This window comes from Oncorhynchus kisutch, linkage group LG27, assembly GCF_002021735.2.
Source record: "Oncorhynchus kisutch isolate 150728-3 linkage group LG27, Okis_V2, whole genome shotgun sequence".
NCBI classification, from domain to species: domain Eukaryota; kingdom Metazoa; phylum Chordata; class Actinopteri; order Salmoniformes; family Salmonidae; genus Oncorhynchus; species Oncorhynchus kisutch.
Window position 1 is genome coordinate 12,870,966 of NC_034200.2, and position 14,276 is coordinate 12,885,241.

Sequence of the window (14,276 nt, forward strand, 5' to 3'; positions counted from 1 at the left end):
CCTGGAAGCTGAAAATGTCCCAGTTCTTCCATGGTCTGCATTACTCACCAGACATGTCACCCATTGAGCATGTTTGGGATGTACGACTGCATGTTCCAGTTCCTGACAATATTCGGCAACTTCGCACAACCATTGAAGAGGAGTGCTTCAACATTCCACAGGCCACAATCAACAGCCTGATCAACTCTATGAGAAGGAGATGTGTATAACGCTGCATGAGGCAAATGGTGGTCACACCAGATACTGACTGGTTTTCTGATCCACGGCCCTACCTTTTTATTTTTAAATGTTTTAAAGCCGTCTGTGACCAACAGATGCATATCTGTATTCCCAGTCATTTGAAGTCCATAGATTAGGGCCTAATTTAATTTATTTCAATTTACTGATTTTGTTGTATGAACTGTAACTCAGTAAAATCTTTCAAATTGTTGCATGTTGCATTCAGTATACATGTTCAGAAGGAACCACATGGTTGAAGGGGGTTATGTAAAAAGAGACCACATTGTGGCGCCAGATACCACAGTAGAGCTAGCTGTATGCTGCATGGAACTACTTCTCCTGACTGTTAGTGTTGACTTATTTTTTCAGCAATCTGTAGGGCTATTGTCGCTGTTCTACAATATTTCCTCACTTCAGATGGGTGTGGTCTAACTTGCTAGTTTCGATACCTTACATTTACTGCCAATTTGAAGGCTCACGTTTTGTTTTCACTGCCTTGTGGTTGACACATGAATATTTAAAGATATTTTTTTGCGTGCTTTTTAAAACCAACCATTTGTAACAATATGAACGTGTATCCACAGTGCGTGCACTTCCACATCGAAAATGATATCCTAATAAAAAATCGTCTGCCAAACCGAGAAGGTCTGACGCCTCTCTGGCCGAGCCTTGCAGCCTTGTTGTCACACACAATGCCACTTCATCATTTATTCATCAGCTTTCTCTTTTCAGTGTTTGGGCTGTTCTTTGAATCTGTCAGAGAGAGATTAATGAATTATGAATTATAAATATGAATTTCCCCCTGGTTGGGGCTGTGTAGGGAACAGGACAGAGGAGGAGAGGGGAACACACGAGAGTTGAACGGGTGGTAGGAGGAGAATCGAGGTTCTTGTGTTATGTAAGCACTGTGTGGCTCACCTCTCCCTGGACCCAGCACCTGACCCAGCTCACGCTGGGTCAGTACTTAACCCCAGACCGGCTACAGCTTAGTGCAGACGACACAGCTGTCACTGTAGCAGACAATGCTGTTAAATGAATAAGGTTGTAATGAACAGCTGATTTGCCATTGCTGATATTTCATCAGCTGGTTTTCAACTAAGTTGCAAATCACATACCAGACATTAGGCTTTGCATTAATATATTTAAATCCTTTATTTGAATAGAGACATACACTGAATCATTGAAAGTCATTTACACCATGTTTTTCCTTGTTTTCAGCATCAGTCCCTCAATGAGCTTTACAAGTTGAGAATGTGACTATCGCAGTGAAACAAGGTAATGTTTATGAACAGCAACCGTACAGTATACTGTACTATCTCAGGTGCAAGGTTGCTGTGTCCTGTGGGCATTCAAGTACAGCATTTCCCATCCATTCAGATTGTTGACAATACCTCCAGATTTACACGGTTATCAAAATGCCAAGGTAAGCCTACACGAAACATGACATGATTCTAAAATCCCCTATGGGGGAAAATGAATGTTGAAAAAAACTATTGGAACCCTTTCCCTGTTTTGACTGCTAGGTTTTATGACTCATACTATGGTATTCTAGTGCACCATTGTTTTAATGGAACAAAATGGTTACCAAAAGGCAAAATATAGAAAATGTGGGACGAAAAGGCAGCAGCTCACTAAACTAAAGCAAGTTATGTCAAATGTTCTACTGGCACAGAGAGGGAGAAGACTTACTGTCCAGCAACAGTTACCATACAAGCTGTAGACCTGGTGCATTATTCCATTAATCAAATTGAATAAGGGATTTAAAAACACCTCGGGGGGGGGGGGGGGGGGGGGGGGGGGGGGGGGGGAGTAGTTAATGTGAAAGAATGTAGAGAGAAAAGGAATGCTGTGAAGTCACACATTATCATTCCTCTCTGCTGTGAGGTCACTTTGCTTGACGTGCATTTCCATGACATCTTATTGGCACAATGACATCCTGTATGCTTACCAAAACCTTTACTCAAGCAACACACATCACATGAGTATAATAAGAGCAGACAAAGGATCAGCTCCTGCTGTCTCTTGCTAGTCGCCTACCAGGAATCCAAAGCAAATTCTGCAACGCCTCCACATCTCGTACTACACTTACTTCTTGTCAACACCTTACACCCTAGCAAGTCATTGAGTTGCATTATTTGCTGCCAACACTATCCTAAAGGTTCAAATTCAGGCCACTGGCTGTATTTTCTACTTGAGACATTGGACTGAATCACTTTAAAGGGTCCATTAATGAGTAAGGTGAGCGAGGCAGTTAATGCCCTGTTGTTTTGAGTCACTGGTTATCTGTTAGAGCCGGGCTCAGTTGATGCCAAAATAGACTGAGTGGTAAAAAAAAAAGAGTAATTTAGCAGACCCTCTTATTCAGAGCGACTGTTTCAGAGCTGAAGGACACAGACAGATTTTTGACCTAGTCGGCTCGGACATTCAAACCAGTATACTTTCAGTTACTGGCCCGACACTCTTAGGCTACCAGCCGCCCAGTGGGACTAGAGAATCATCTCAGACATGCAGAGGATCAGATTCACAAACAAGTCCAACTGCAGGGCTGCCTGGGGCCTGTTCAGGGGGATGTAAATGTACAGAACGTTTACATAGAAGTGTATCTCTAAATAGCCCACCCAATCTACCTACCTCATCCCCATACTGTTTTTATTTTATTTACTTTCTGCTCTTTTGCACACCAGTATCTCTACTTGCACATCATAATCTGCTCATTTATCACTCCAGTGTTAAATCTGCTAAATTGTAATGATTCGCTCCTATGGCCTATTTATTGCCTACCTCCTCATGCCTTTTGCACACAATGTATATAGACTTTCTTTTTTCTACTGTGGTCATTGACTTGTTTATTGTGTTATTGGCTTGTTTATTGTTTACTCCATGTGTAACTCTGTGTTGTTGTCTGTGTCACACTGCTTTGCTTTATCTTGGCCAGATAAGTTGTAAATGATAACTTTCTCAACTAGCCTACCTGGTTAAATAAAATAAATAAAATAAAAATTGTTAAGACTACATAAAATAATGTCTGTCAGCTAGATAGGAAATCGTGTCAGCTCAATTCATTCTATGTCTATCTGCAACATACAAAACATTTCACATCACTGACTGAATACACCCCTGTGTGCCCCACTCCCCGCTGACCAGACAAACAGCCAACCAGGGAGTCCCTCTCCCACTGACAGCCACAACACGCCACACAACACCCACCATTCAGTTCCCACCATTCCCACCATTCACTTCCTTGTTTACAAATGTGGTGGGCCCAGCAGTGACCTGGGTTGAAAACCCCTGAGTCACTGCATCACTCACAGCATCAAGAGGAGGGGGGGAGGCAAACTGCCTTTCAGCCATATTGTTATTTTAAAAAGAGGGAAGGGCAATAGACTAGGCCAGGGGGCTTGCCCCCCCCCCAAACGATGGAACACATATTTGGTACAATGGAGGTGGCTGACATGTGAGCTGACCCCAGGGAGGGAAGTCAATAGCCCCCTTTATGAGGCACTGAGAGGGGTATTAGGAGTATCAATGGAGAGGACTAAGCCATATAGGCCATGTGGCCGTGGCCGTGGCCAGGCCTGGAACTGTTTGTTTTGATTGCAGCACGAGACTGGGACTGGCGTGACTGCCCACCTTGTTTACCTTGGATATGTGTCAGGTGGCCCGAGAGAACCTGTTCATTCCCTCCCTTTCTCCATCTCGCTAACTCTCTCCCTCTCGTTTGCTCGATTTTCCTTTTTCCCCTCCATGAGAAACTTTCCTCTCCGATTGCATCAGAGCCACAGCCGGGCACAACAACATGAGCATTGAGCTCAATGTAGGACAGAGCCGGGCACTCAATAGCACTGGCAGGCCTTCTTATGCCGTGTTCACGCGCTAGTCTGAAATGTCTGACTTGCTGACTGGTTGAACCCGGCAAGTGTATAACCACAGGGTTCCTAAACCCAGAAGATCAATATCACAAGACTTCCGGGAACGTTAACGAAGCAGACCAGACCGGGGTTTGGGGTTTGAAAAATCAATGAGAGATGTAAATTCTTCCTTAGTTGTTCATTTCCTCGAAATCTAAAGGCAAAACCTAGATTCGAGCCAATGTCTTAACTAGTTGAACATGTTATTACTCCAACTTTGTGAAACAACATATCGAAGGAGTACCTTTGATTTGATGGCCTGCACATGCATAGTTCGGTGCGAGACGACGATGTCTTTGGTATAACTACCACCAGTAAACAAGTCGGACATTTCCGAGTTGCCTAGTTCCGACTAGCAAATGAACGCGGCAATAGTCACACTGACTTGGAGTAGTTTTTTTTAATGCTATACTGCCAAGAACATTTTTATTTTACTAGGCAAGTCAGTTAAGAACAAATTCTTATTTACAATGACATCCTACCCCGGCCAAACCTGGACGACGCTGGGCCAATTGTGCGCTGCCCTATGGGGCTCCCAATTACAGCCGGTTGTGATGCAGCCTGGAATCAAATCAGGGTCTGTAATGACGCCTCTTGCGCTGAGATGCAGTGCTTTAGACTGCTGCGCCACTCGGGAGCCCGGGATATACTTTAATATTCATAGTCTAATTTACAAGTTATTCATAATATCCCCTTTTAGGTGACAGACTCAATGTCACCGTAAGATGTGTTTTAACACTTGCGGCTAAGCCTCCTTAAGTTATCAAGGGGGTAGGATTCTATGAGAAACATGCACTGCCTGATCATGCATGCTTGAATTGTAATAGATGATTGGTTCTCTGCAATAAATATTAAGAGTGGAACCAGATGATATCTTATGTTATGACAGTAAATCAATTCACCAAGATCAGCAGCCAGCAGGATAGAGTGACACACAATGATGAGGAAGCCAATCACATTTCAGAAATCTTGTTTTAATTGAACAAGCAAGGCAGTATATTTACAAACATACACACGTGTATTCTGGTGTTGTTGACCATGAGCTTTCTGCCAAACCATAAAAAAAGTGTGTATCCTACAACAAATTCTTTGGGTTTAGAAATCAAAACATCTAACAATAGTATTTCACCCTGATTTCAGCACTATCCATCTTTTCTGTATAATTAAAATGACTACAATTCAATTAAAATCAGACCGTGTTCAAAAGACAAAAACGATTTTGATCTGATAAAATAAACAATACTTTCCTGTTTTCAAGAGAAACTCTTGGTAACACTGCTATGATGTCACCAAAATAGCATTAGCATATTCCGAGTCAGTATTCATGTCATAAGGAATTCCCCTCGACCACGCCACAAATTGGAGAAAACAAACATTCTTTCCCATTGACCCCCACTGTAAAAGAGACAACTTCGTCGTAGATTTTTTTGTTATCAAGAAATAACAAACGTGCCGAAAAGCTGCTGTGTTGTTCGATCAAATTTGATTGGTCACGAACACATATTTGCAGATGTAATCACTGGTGTAGCGAAATTCTTACGTAGAGTGCAGTCGGAAAGTATTCAGACCCCTAGACTTTACCACATTTTGCTATGTTACAGCCTTATTCTAAAATACTTTTTTATTCTCTACACAATACCCCATAATTACCAAGTGAAAATCAATTTTTTGAAATTGTTGCAAATGTATTTAAAAATTAAAACAGAAATACCTTAAGTATTCAGACTCTTTGCTATGAGACTCGAAATTGCATCCTATTTCCATTGATCATCCTTGAGATGTTTCTACAACTTGGAGTCCACCTGTGGTAAATTCAACTGATTGGACATGATTTGGAAACGCACATATCGGTCTATATAAAGGTCCCACAGTTGACAGTGCATGTCAGAGCAAAAACCAAGTCATGAGGTTGAAGGAATTGTCTGTAGAGCTGAGGCAGGATTTTGTCGTGGCACAGATCTAGGGAAGTGTACCAAAACATTTCTGCAGCATTGAAGGTCCCCAAGAACACAGTGGCCTACATCATTCTTAAATGGAAGAAGTCTGAAACCACCAAGACTCTTCTTAGAGCTGGCCGCCAGGCCAAACTGAGCAATCGGGGGAGAAGGGCCTTGGACAGGAAGATGACCAAGAACCTGATAGTCACTCTGACACAGCTCCACAGTTTCTCTGTAGACATGGGAGAACCTTCCAGAAGGACAATCATCTCTGCAGGACTTCAACAATCAGGCCTTTATGGTAGCGTGGCCAGACGGAAGCCACTCCTCAGTAAAAGGCACAGAACAGCCTGCTTGGAGTTTGCCATAAGGCACCGAAAGACTCAATCCATGAGAAACAAGATTGTCTGGTCTGATGAAACCAAGATTGAACTCTTTGGGATGAATGCCAAGAGTCACGTCTGGAAGAAACCTGGCACCATCCCTACGGTGAAGCATGGTGGTGGCAGCATCATGCTGTTGGGATGTTTTTCAGCAGCAGGCACTGGGAGACTAGTCAGGATCGAGGGAAAGATTAACAGAGCTAAGTACAGAGAGATACTTGATGAAAAACTGCTCCAGAACACTCAGTACCTCCGACTAGGATAAAGGTTCACCTTTCAATAGGACACCGACCCTAAGCACACAGCCAAGACCATGCAAGAATGGCTTCAGGACAGTCTCAATGTCGCTGCGTGGCCCAGCCAGAGCCCGGACTTGAACATTTCTGGAGAGACCTGAAAATAGCTGTGCAGCAACATTCCTCATCCAAACTGACAGAGCTTGAGAGGATCTGCAGAGGAGAATGGGAGAAACTCCCCAAATACAGGTGTGCCAAGCTTGTAGCGTCATACTCAAGAAGACTTGAGGCTGAAATCGCTGCCAAAGGTGCTTCAACAAAGTACTGAGTAAAGGGTCTGAATACTTACGTAGATTGATGAGGATCAGTTTTATAATAAGGCTGTAACATAAAATGTGGAAAAAGTAAAGGGGTCTGAATACGTTCCGAATGCACTGTACATGCTTATGTACATGTAACCAGGTAAATCCCGACCTACGGTTTGCAATGCTCCCACGTAGGGAAATCGAGCATGCGAGAAGAGCCCTGTGGCTTCAGACTATTCAGTGTGGGAAATTGTGGTGACCCATTGTCCAAGTAGGCTACACATAGCCATTTGTTTGGAAAACATTTAATCACAGGTAAGAAAGACATTTAACTAATGTAGTATAGTCCGTGTGTAACTCCAATCACTACTTGTAGCTTTATAGTCCGTTTGTTTGTGTTGTTGGTCTTGGCTAGTTTAATGTTCTGGTTGGTAGCTAGCTAGCACTCACGTTGCTAACGTTAGCACCTTCATGAAAAGGGGCATGAGGGAAGCCCTACAATATTACGATTTTCTAAGTAGTGAGAACGCTTGGGAGCAGGCAATGTTGAAAAGTCATCCTTAGACATATTTTATCTGTTATTTTGTAATTGACAAAATCAAGCAGACAACAAGAAAATTGTGTTTGAAAAAAGGTCAAGTTTTTGCTGTGAGCCAAGGTTATTTTCCCTACAGGCGGGCAGGGCAACAACGTTCTATTTAATACTGACTGGGACCATAACAATGGTGACCTTAGAACTGGAACCACTCGTCATAAAAGACAGATGGCACAATCATATTGTGACCGTGACAAATTCATCACCTGCCATGTCAAGTCTTGACAGATATTTTGATTATGACGCTAATTCAAGTTCAGTTTCAAGATCAGAGCTGTAGCATTGGCAACATCATGCCCTACTTCTGATACCTTTGCACCCACTCCAGTAAAGCACTGGAAACGTGCCGATGATACACTCTAACATAGAGCACAGGAGATTACACATTGAATGATAAGAGTGGGCCCATTCACATAATGTCCAAAGCAAGCACTCAACAGGTAGAAAACAAGAAGAATACTTAAAATGTACTGAATAATGTACCGTATAAAATCCTATTAAATCTGTAAGTATTTTGCAATCGAAAAGGTTTGTGTCGATAAATTGTCATGCGGATCGTGGGATTGGTGGCTGGGAAACAGAAAAAGGAAATGGATTAGAAAATATACTGAAAGCTATTTAGATCAACTTCCCTTCCGGGGTTTAAGTCAACTCAAAATGATCCGAATGAGTTTGTTTCACAACCCTCACCCAGTCAAGAGTCTCCGAAAATGGCCTCTATCCATGTCTGCAATATTCAAAAAGTGCACTTCTAGCGAGGAGAGACTGGAAAACGTTTTTCAAAAAGCACAGAGTTACTGGAATAACAGTCCTGTCAAAATCGGCCACGCGACAGGTTTGCGTCATTCTCCACGACAATCATAAGGCAACCAAAACATGCCAAGCAAGAATTACAACAACAAAAAATTGTTATGAACAGCTTTCGCCAACTTTCAGCTACCAATCTTTTGAAGGTGTAGATAGTGTTAAAGAAAGTAGAAGTAAAAGTCTGAGAAGAATGTTGAAGTAAGAATATGGGTAACTTTGGCTGCTTTCAAGTCTCGATCTGAAAATGTACATATGAATGTGGCCTGCAAGTAGAGTGTAGAGGAGCTCCAACCCTATGGATCTCCAGGCTGCAGGGAGACCAGCTGGTCGTGGGACTCGGTGAGGTGGGGTGGTCCAGTAGGGTGGGTCTCCTGGTCCTGGATCAGGAGGGCTGGGTGTGGGTGCTCCTCCTGATGGGTCACTAATGCTAGGAGGTCTGGACTAGGCGTCTGTAGTGTGGCATGACCTCGTTCTCAGGCAGGTGCAGGTTGAACTCCAGGGCCACCAACACAGGGAACTCAAAGGCTATTAGCTCCCTCCTGTTCACACGAAACCTCTCCTCCAGTTTCTACACATCAGAGAAAAAAAGGGAGCTGAGAAATGTACAAACTAACCCACTTGATTACTTTCTATATCCTGTAATACACACTGAGTGTACAAAGCATTCAGAACACCTTCCTAATATTGAGTTTCCCCCTCCCCATTCTTGACACAAGGGAAACGGTTGAGTGTGAAAAACCCAGCAAAGTTGCAGTTCTTGACACAAACCGGTAAACCTGGCATCTGCTACCATACCCTGTTCAAAAGGCACTTAAAATCTTTTGTCTTGCCCCTTCACCCTCTGAATGGCACACATACACAATCCATGTCTCAATTGTCTCAAGGCTTAAAAGTCCTTCTTTAACCCATCTCCTCCCCTTCATCTACACTGATTGAAGTAGATTTAACAAGTGACATCAGTAAGATATCATACAGTGCCATGAGAAGTATTTGCCCCATTTGTCATTTTCTATACTTTTGATACTGAATGTTATCAGATCTTCAACCAAAAGCTAATACTAGATAAAGGGAACCTGAGTGAACAAATAACACAACAATTGCATACTTATTTAATTTATTTCATAAACAAAAGTTATGCAACACCCACTGCCCCCGTCTGAAAAGTAATTTCTCCCTTACACTCAATAACTGGTTGTGCCAACTTTAGCTGCAATGACTCCAACCAAACGCTTCCTGTAGTTGTTGATCCGTCTCCCACATTGTTGTGGAGGAATTTTGGCAGCGACATTTGTGGCATTTCAAGCATTACCTGTTCGTTTCGAGTCCTGCCACAACATCTCAACTGGGATTCAACAGGAGAATGTCAGGCCATCAGTCTGTGAGCTGAAACTGATGCACAGCTGTGTCGTGCAGCAAGACAACGATCCAAAACACACAATCAAGTCTACATGAAAATGGCTAAAAAGCAACAAATTTGAAGTTTTGGAATGGCCTAGTCAAAGTCCAGACCTGATCCCAATTGAGATGTTGTGGCAGGACTTGAAACAAGCAGTTCCATGCTTGAAACCCACAAATGTCGCTGAGTTAAAGCAGTTCTGTACGTAAGAAAATCGGCCAAAATTCCTCGACAGCAATGTGAGAGACAGATTCAAAAATATACAAAAAAGAGAAAATCAGAAAGGGGGCAAATACTTTTTCACGGCACTGTAGCTTTCACCTGGCCAGGTGTTCATAATGTTTTGTAAACTCAGTGTAGAGCGACTACAAAAATATATAATTTTGTCTATGATCCCTATGCTAGCCACTTTGCCATCTGTCATGTGGTGCTTTTCTGTCACACAGATGAAAGCAGATTCTACACAGACTACATAACAGCCGATATCTTTACATCATCTGAAAAAGTGTGTAACTTCAAAGGAACCACGTCTAAAGGAATTCATATGATATAACAAATCGTATATTCCGTGCAGAATCGCTGTTTGTCGGCGTGACAGGAAAGCGCGCATGACTTCCACCAGGCTGCTCAAGAGCCGAAGCCTAATGCACTAAGAGATGACGACGATACTTACATCTATGAGCTGCTTGACCTCGTGCTTCTTGAGGTCTCCGCCGATCTTGGCGGCGAGCAGGACGCAGGCGCCGGCACAGAGTTTGCGGTTCTGCTTGTTGAGTTTCCCCTGGAGGACCAGCTTCTCGAAGTAGACGAAGGCCATGGCTACGGTGGGTTCCTCATAGCCACACTCCTCCTGGGCCAACTTACGGATCTCTCTCTTCAGACTGGTGAAGGGATGGAGAGGAAGGTAGAGAGGGAGGGGGGGTGGAAGGTGGTGAAGGCCGGGCGATAACAGACAAATGCAGAGAGGTCAATGCTAAAGAAAAAATAAAGAAAACCCCAAAAGTACCAATGTCCCCAATGTCGGCCAGGAACTACTGTTGATACGATTAACCACAAGGGGTTCAAATAAGGCTGACACAAAAAATGATCTTTTCAACATCATACTGAAATGTATGCGTCGCGTAGACGTCCCTACCTCCGGACTTTGCTGAGGGTCAGCCGTACGTGGGGGAACTTCTCCTTGAATGTCTCGTTCATGTCCTTCTTGAGGTCAGAAGGCTTGACGTACTCTATGACTGTAGTCTGAAAAGAGAGATCAAAGTATTGGTGTCAGAAAGACACACTCTGATGTTAAGCTCTGCTGTCTGTAAAATTGTGCAAGTATTACGTCATTGTGTATGTGGAAGAGGACACAGAGAAGCATCAATCTCACTATGGAAGGTGATGTGACCTTTAGATTCAGAGTTAGGTTTCATTGAGGTGGTGGTTGAGTATCAGAGACGGTGCACGAGATATTGGAGTCAGGCAGAGGAGGCTGGTGGTAGGAGCTATTGGAATGGAACTAATAGAACGAAGTGAAACGTGGTTTCCAATAGGTTTGATAGGGTTCCATTTATTCCGTTCCAGCCATCACAATGAGCCCTTCCCCCTATAGCTGCTCCAACCAGCCTCCTCTGGAAACAGGTAACATTGGGTGGCACACCGTACACGTCCCACGATAAGATAGAATAATATTCCAGAACGTTTACGACGCTTTACATTTCCAAGCTCTGTACGTTCCGTTGATGTACTTTAACTGAGCCATTTAACTTTATTTCAGGTCAGAGGTTCATGTCCGTTATTTAGGAAGATAGAAGGAGCACTGGAGTTGAACCCCCCCGAATCGAGGTATGTGATAGGAGAGCGATAATCAAAACAACATATTGCCCAAGTTGGCCCACGGTAAGTAATTTGCTTTGTTAAAACTTGCATTGCTCCCTATCTGAATCCAAAATATACTAAAGTATTTGCACCAACCAAAATATTTCTAAGTATACTTTGACTACTGCAGCAAATCTGTGGCTACTGTGGGCCCTGGGAAACCTAGAGGGAGCATTTCTAAAACGAAAGGACTGTAAAATGTATAGATTTATCCTTTACCGCAAAGGAAACTAAATGTACTAAAATGATTTCTATCCCACTATACAGTTAGTAGCAGACTTGAACGATCAGTTCAAGAAAGATAAAAGGCTTAGATTAGCACAGTGACTGATCGTGCAGTGAAACGTTCAGCATCTACTGGTCACATTCCTCGAGGGAAAACACAATAGCTATTGTTGTTTCGCAATGGGAGGAAGATAAGAGAGAAGGGAAGAAAAAAAAAACTGTCTAGCCTTAACTGAATACTTCACGTCTGGTCTGTCTATTCTACCAGCCTAGATAACACCAACGGAGCCAAATGAGAAATGAACTGGGAGTCTGTTGTTGTTGCTTTGATTCGAACACAAAACGAGCGTTCCCTTGCCAAATTCTGGACATGAGAAAGTGATTAAGTAACAGTGAGGTATGTCACAGGAAAAGGAGTGGAGCGGATAAACAACAGAGTTGAGTCTGAAATGGCACCCTATTCCAGACTTGGTGCACTACTTTTGACCAACTCCCTATGGGCCCTGGTCAAAAGTAGTGCACTATACAGGGAATAGGGGGCCATTTCTAACACACCCTAGCTGTTATGAAGTGGCTGTTTAAAGCGCTACTGAATAGAGAGACAGGGAGTGTATTCACACACAAGTAGGAGTGTGAGCTGAACCAGGGATTGGGCAAATGACCTTTCTGATTAGAATGGTCAGACAGTCTCTTTGGACTTACAGTGAGTTCAGTTGATGCAGTATGAGGTAGAGCCACGCGCAAACGTGTGGCGAGCTGGCAATTGCCCGAGGACTTACCAAAAAATTTAAAGTATTGATGCAAAAGCGTTAAAAAATAGGAACAAAGTACAGTTTTTTTAGGCTGATTTGCCTCAATTTGTCAACTCACGCAAAATTTATCTGTCCTTCGCATCGAAGGGCTGCAGGTTCTGTGCGTGTCTTGACCAATCAGATTGCAAAGATCACAGGTCGCGGGGGCCGGGGTACAACGCACGTCGAGCAAAGCTCAAAGCGCACTCTCTACTTCCCTCTGAACGACAAAAACTAAAAGCCATTCCATAAATGTTGTAGCTGCCTACACCTAAATATTAGTGAGCTGACATGCTGTATGGATATAAAACGAGACGATTTCTCAGTCTGATAAACTGTAGGAGTCTTCAACCTTTTCTTGCCCAGTGACCCACTCCCAGGAAAACCGCAGACCCAGGGACCCACTCCCAGAAACCCAGCTGACCCAGGGACCCACTCCCAGAAAAACCGGCGACCCAGGGACCCACACCCAGAAAAACCGGCGACCCAGGGACCCACACCCAGAAAAACCGCCGACCCAGGGACCCACACCCAGAAAAAAACCGCCGACCCAGGGACCCACACCCAGAAAAAAACCGCCGACCCAGGGACCCACACCCAGAAAAACCGCCGACCCAGGGACCCACACCCAGAAAAAAAACGCCGACCCAGGGACCCACACCCAGAAAAAAAACGCCGACCCAGGGACCCACACCCAGGAAAACCGCCGACCCAGGGACCCACACCCAGGAAAACCGCCGACCCAGGGACCCACACCCAGAAAAACCGCCGACCCAGGGACCCACACCCAGAAAAACCGCCAACCCAGGGACCCACACCCAGGAAAACCGCCGACCCAGGGACCCCTATCATACTTTAGCAATAAATAAATAAATATTCATGTCTAAATAAAAATATTATTGTCTTACCAGGGGAATTAATAAGTAATCAACATTTTAAAATAAATAGATTTGGTAGATTTGGTATTTTGACCTCCTAGCATTATAAATTGGAAAAGGAAGTGAAAACTCTTAACATAGTCTATTAGCTAGAAAGGTCACTAAACACATTTTCACTAAAAATCTGTTTCGCTGGTTAAATAAGGTGCCCCCGGTTGAAGACCTCTGCTGTAGGCTACTAACACAGCCTACTATGCGCCCTGTCCCTCTGGGCAGGGTAAAGAAAGTGGTAACATTATGTATTTAAAGCTCATCTGTTTGTGATAGGAGAAAATGTGAATGTGATCCAATTAGGTTTAGATTCAAACTTGGGCTGGCTAGGCTACCTAGAACTTTGTAATCCAGAAGTATTAACTGGAAATAATCAACACAATAGTGATGACATGGAACAAGTTCATTTTGAATAAGGCCTATAGTTGCGTATTCATACACGATGCAAACCTGCATGAAGCAAAGTCAGCCCTGTGAGTTCTATTGTAATTGTTGTCTCTGTAACAGTATAACTTTAGACCGTCCCCTCGCCCATACCCGGGCGCGAACCAGGGACCCTCTGCACACATCAACAACAGTCACCCCTCGAAGCATTGTTACCCATCGCTCCACAAAAGCCGCGGCCCTTGCAGAGCAAGGGGAACTACTACTTCAAGGTCTCAGAGCAAGTGACGTCACCGATTGA

At 43.6% G+C, this 14,276-nt stretch overlaps 1 protein-coding gene across 2 annotated transcripts in view; it reads right to left on the minus strand.

The window, feature by feature from the left end:
* Nucleotides 1–5,080: 5,080 nt before the first annotated feature.
* LOC109872002 (CDK5 and ABL1 enzyme substrate 1) overlaps nucleotides 5,081–14,276 on the minus strand; it is a 32,951-nt gene continuing 23,755 nt past the window's right edge. For both annotated transcript variants that reach the window (XM_020463073.2, XM_020463072.2), the window contains 3 exons: nucleotides 10,922–11,028; nucleotides 10,460–10,667; nucleotides 5,081–8,958 (listed from right to left, as the gene is read on the minus strand). In XM_020463073.2, coding sequence (XP_020318662.2) covers nucleotides 8,818–8,958; nucleotides 10,460–10,667; nucleotides 10,922–11,028 — 456 coding nt within the window. In that variant the 3' untranslated portion in view covers nucleotides 5,081–8,817. The remainder of the gene's footprint in view (nucleotides 8,959–10,459; nucleotides 10,668–10,921; nucleotides 11,029–14,276) is intronic.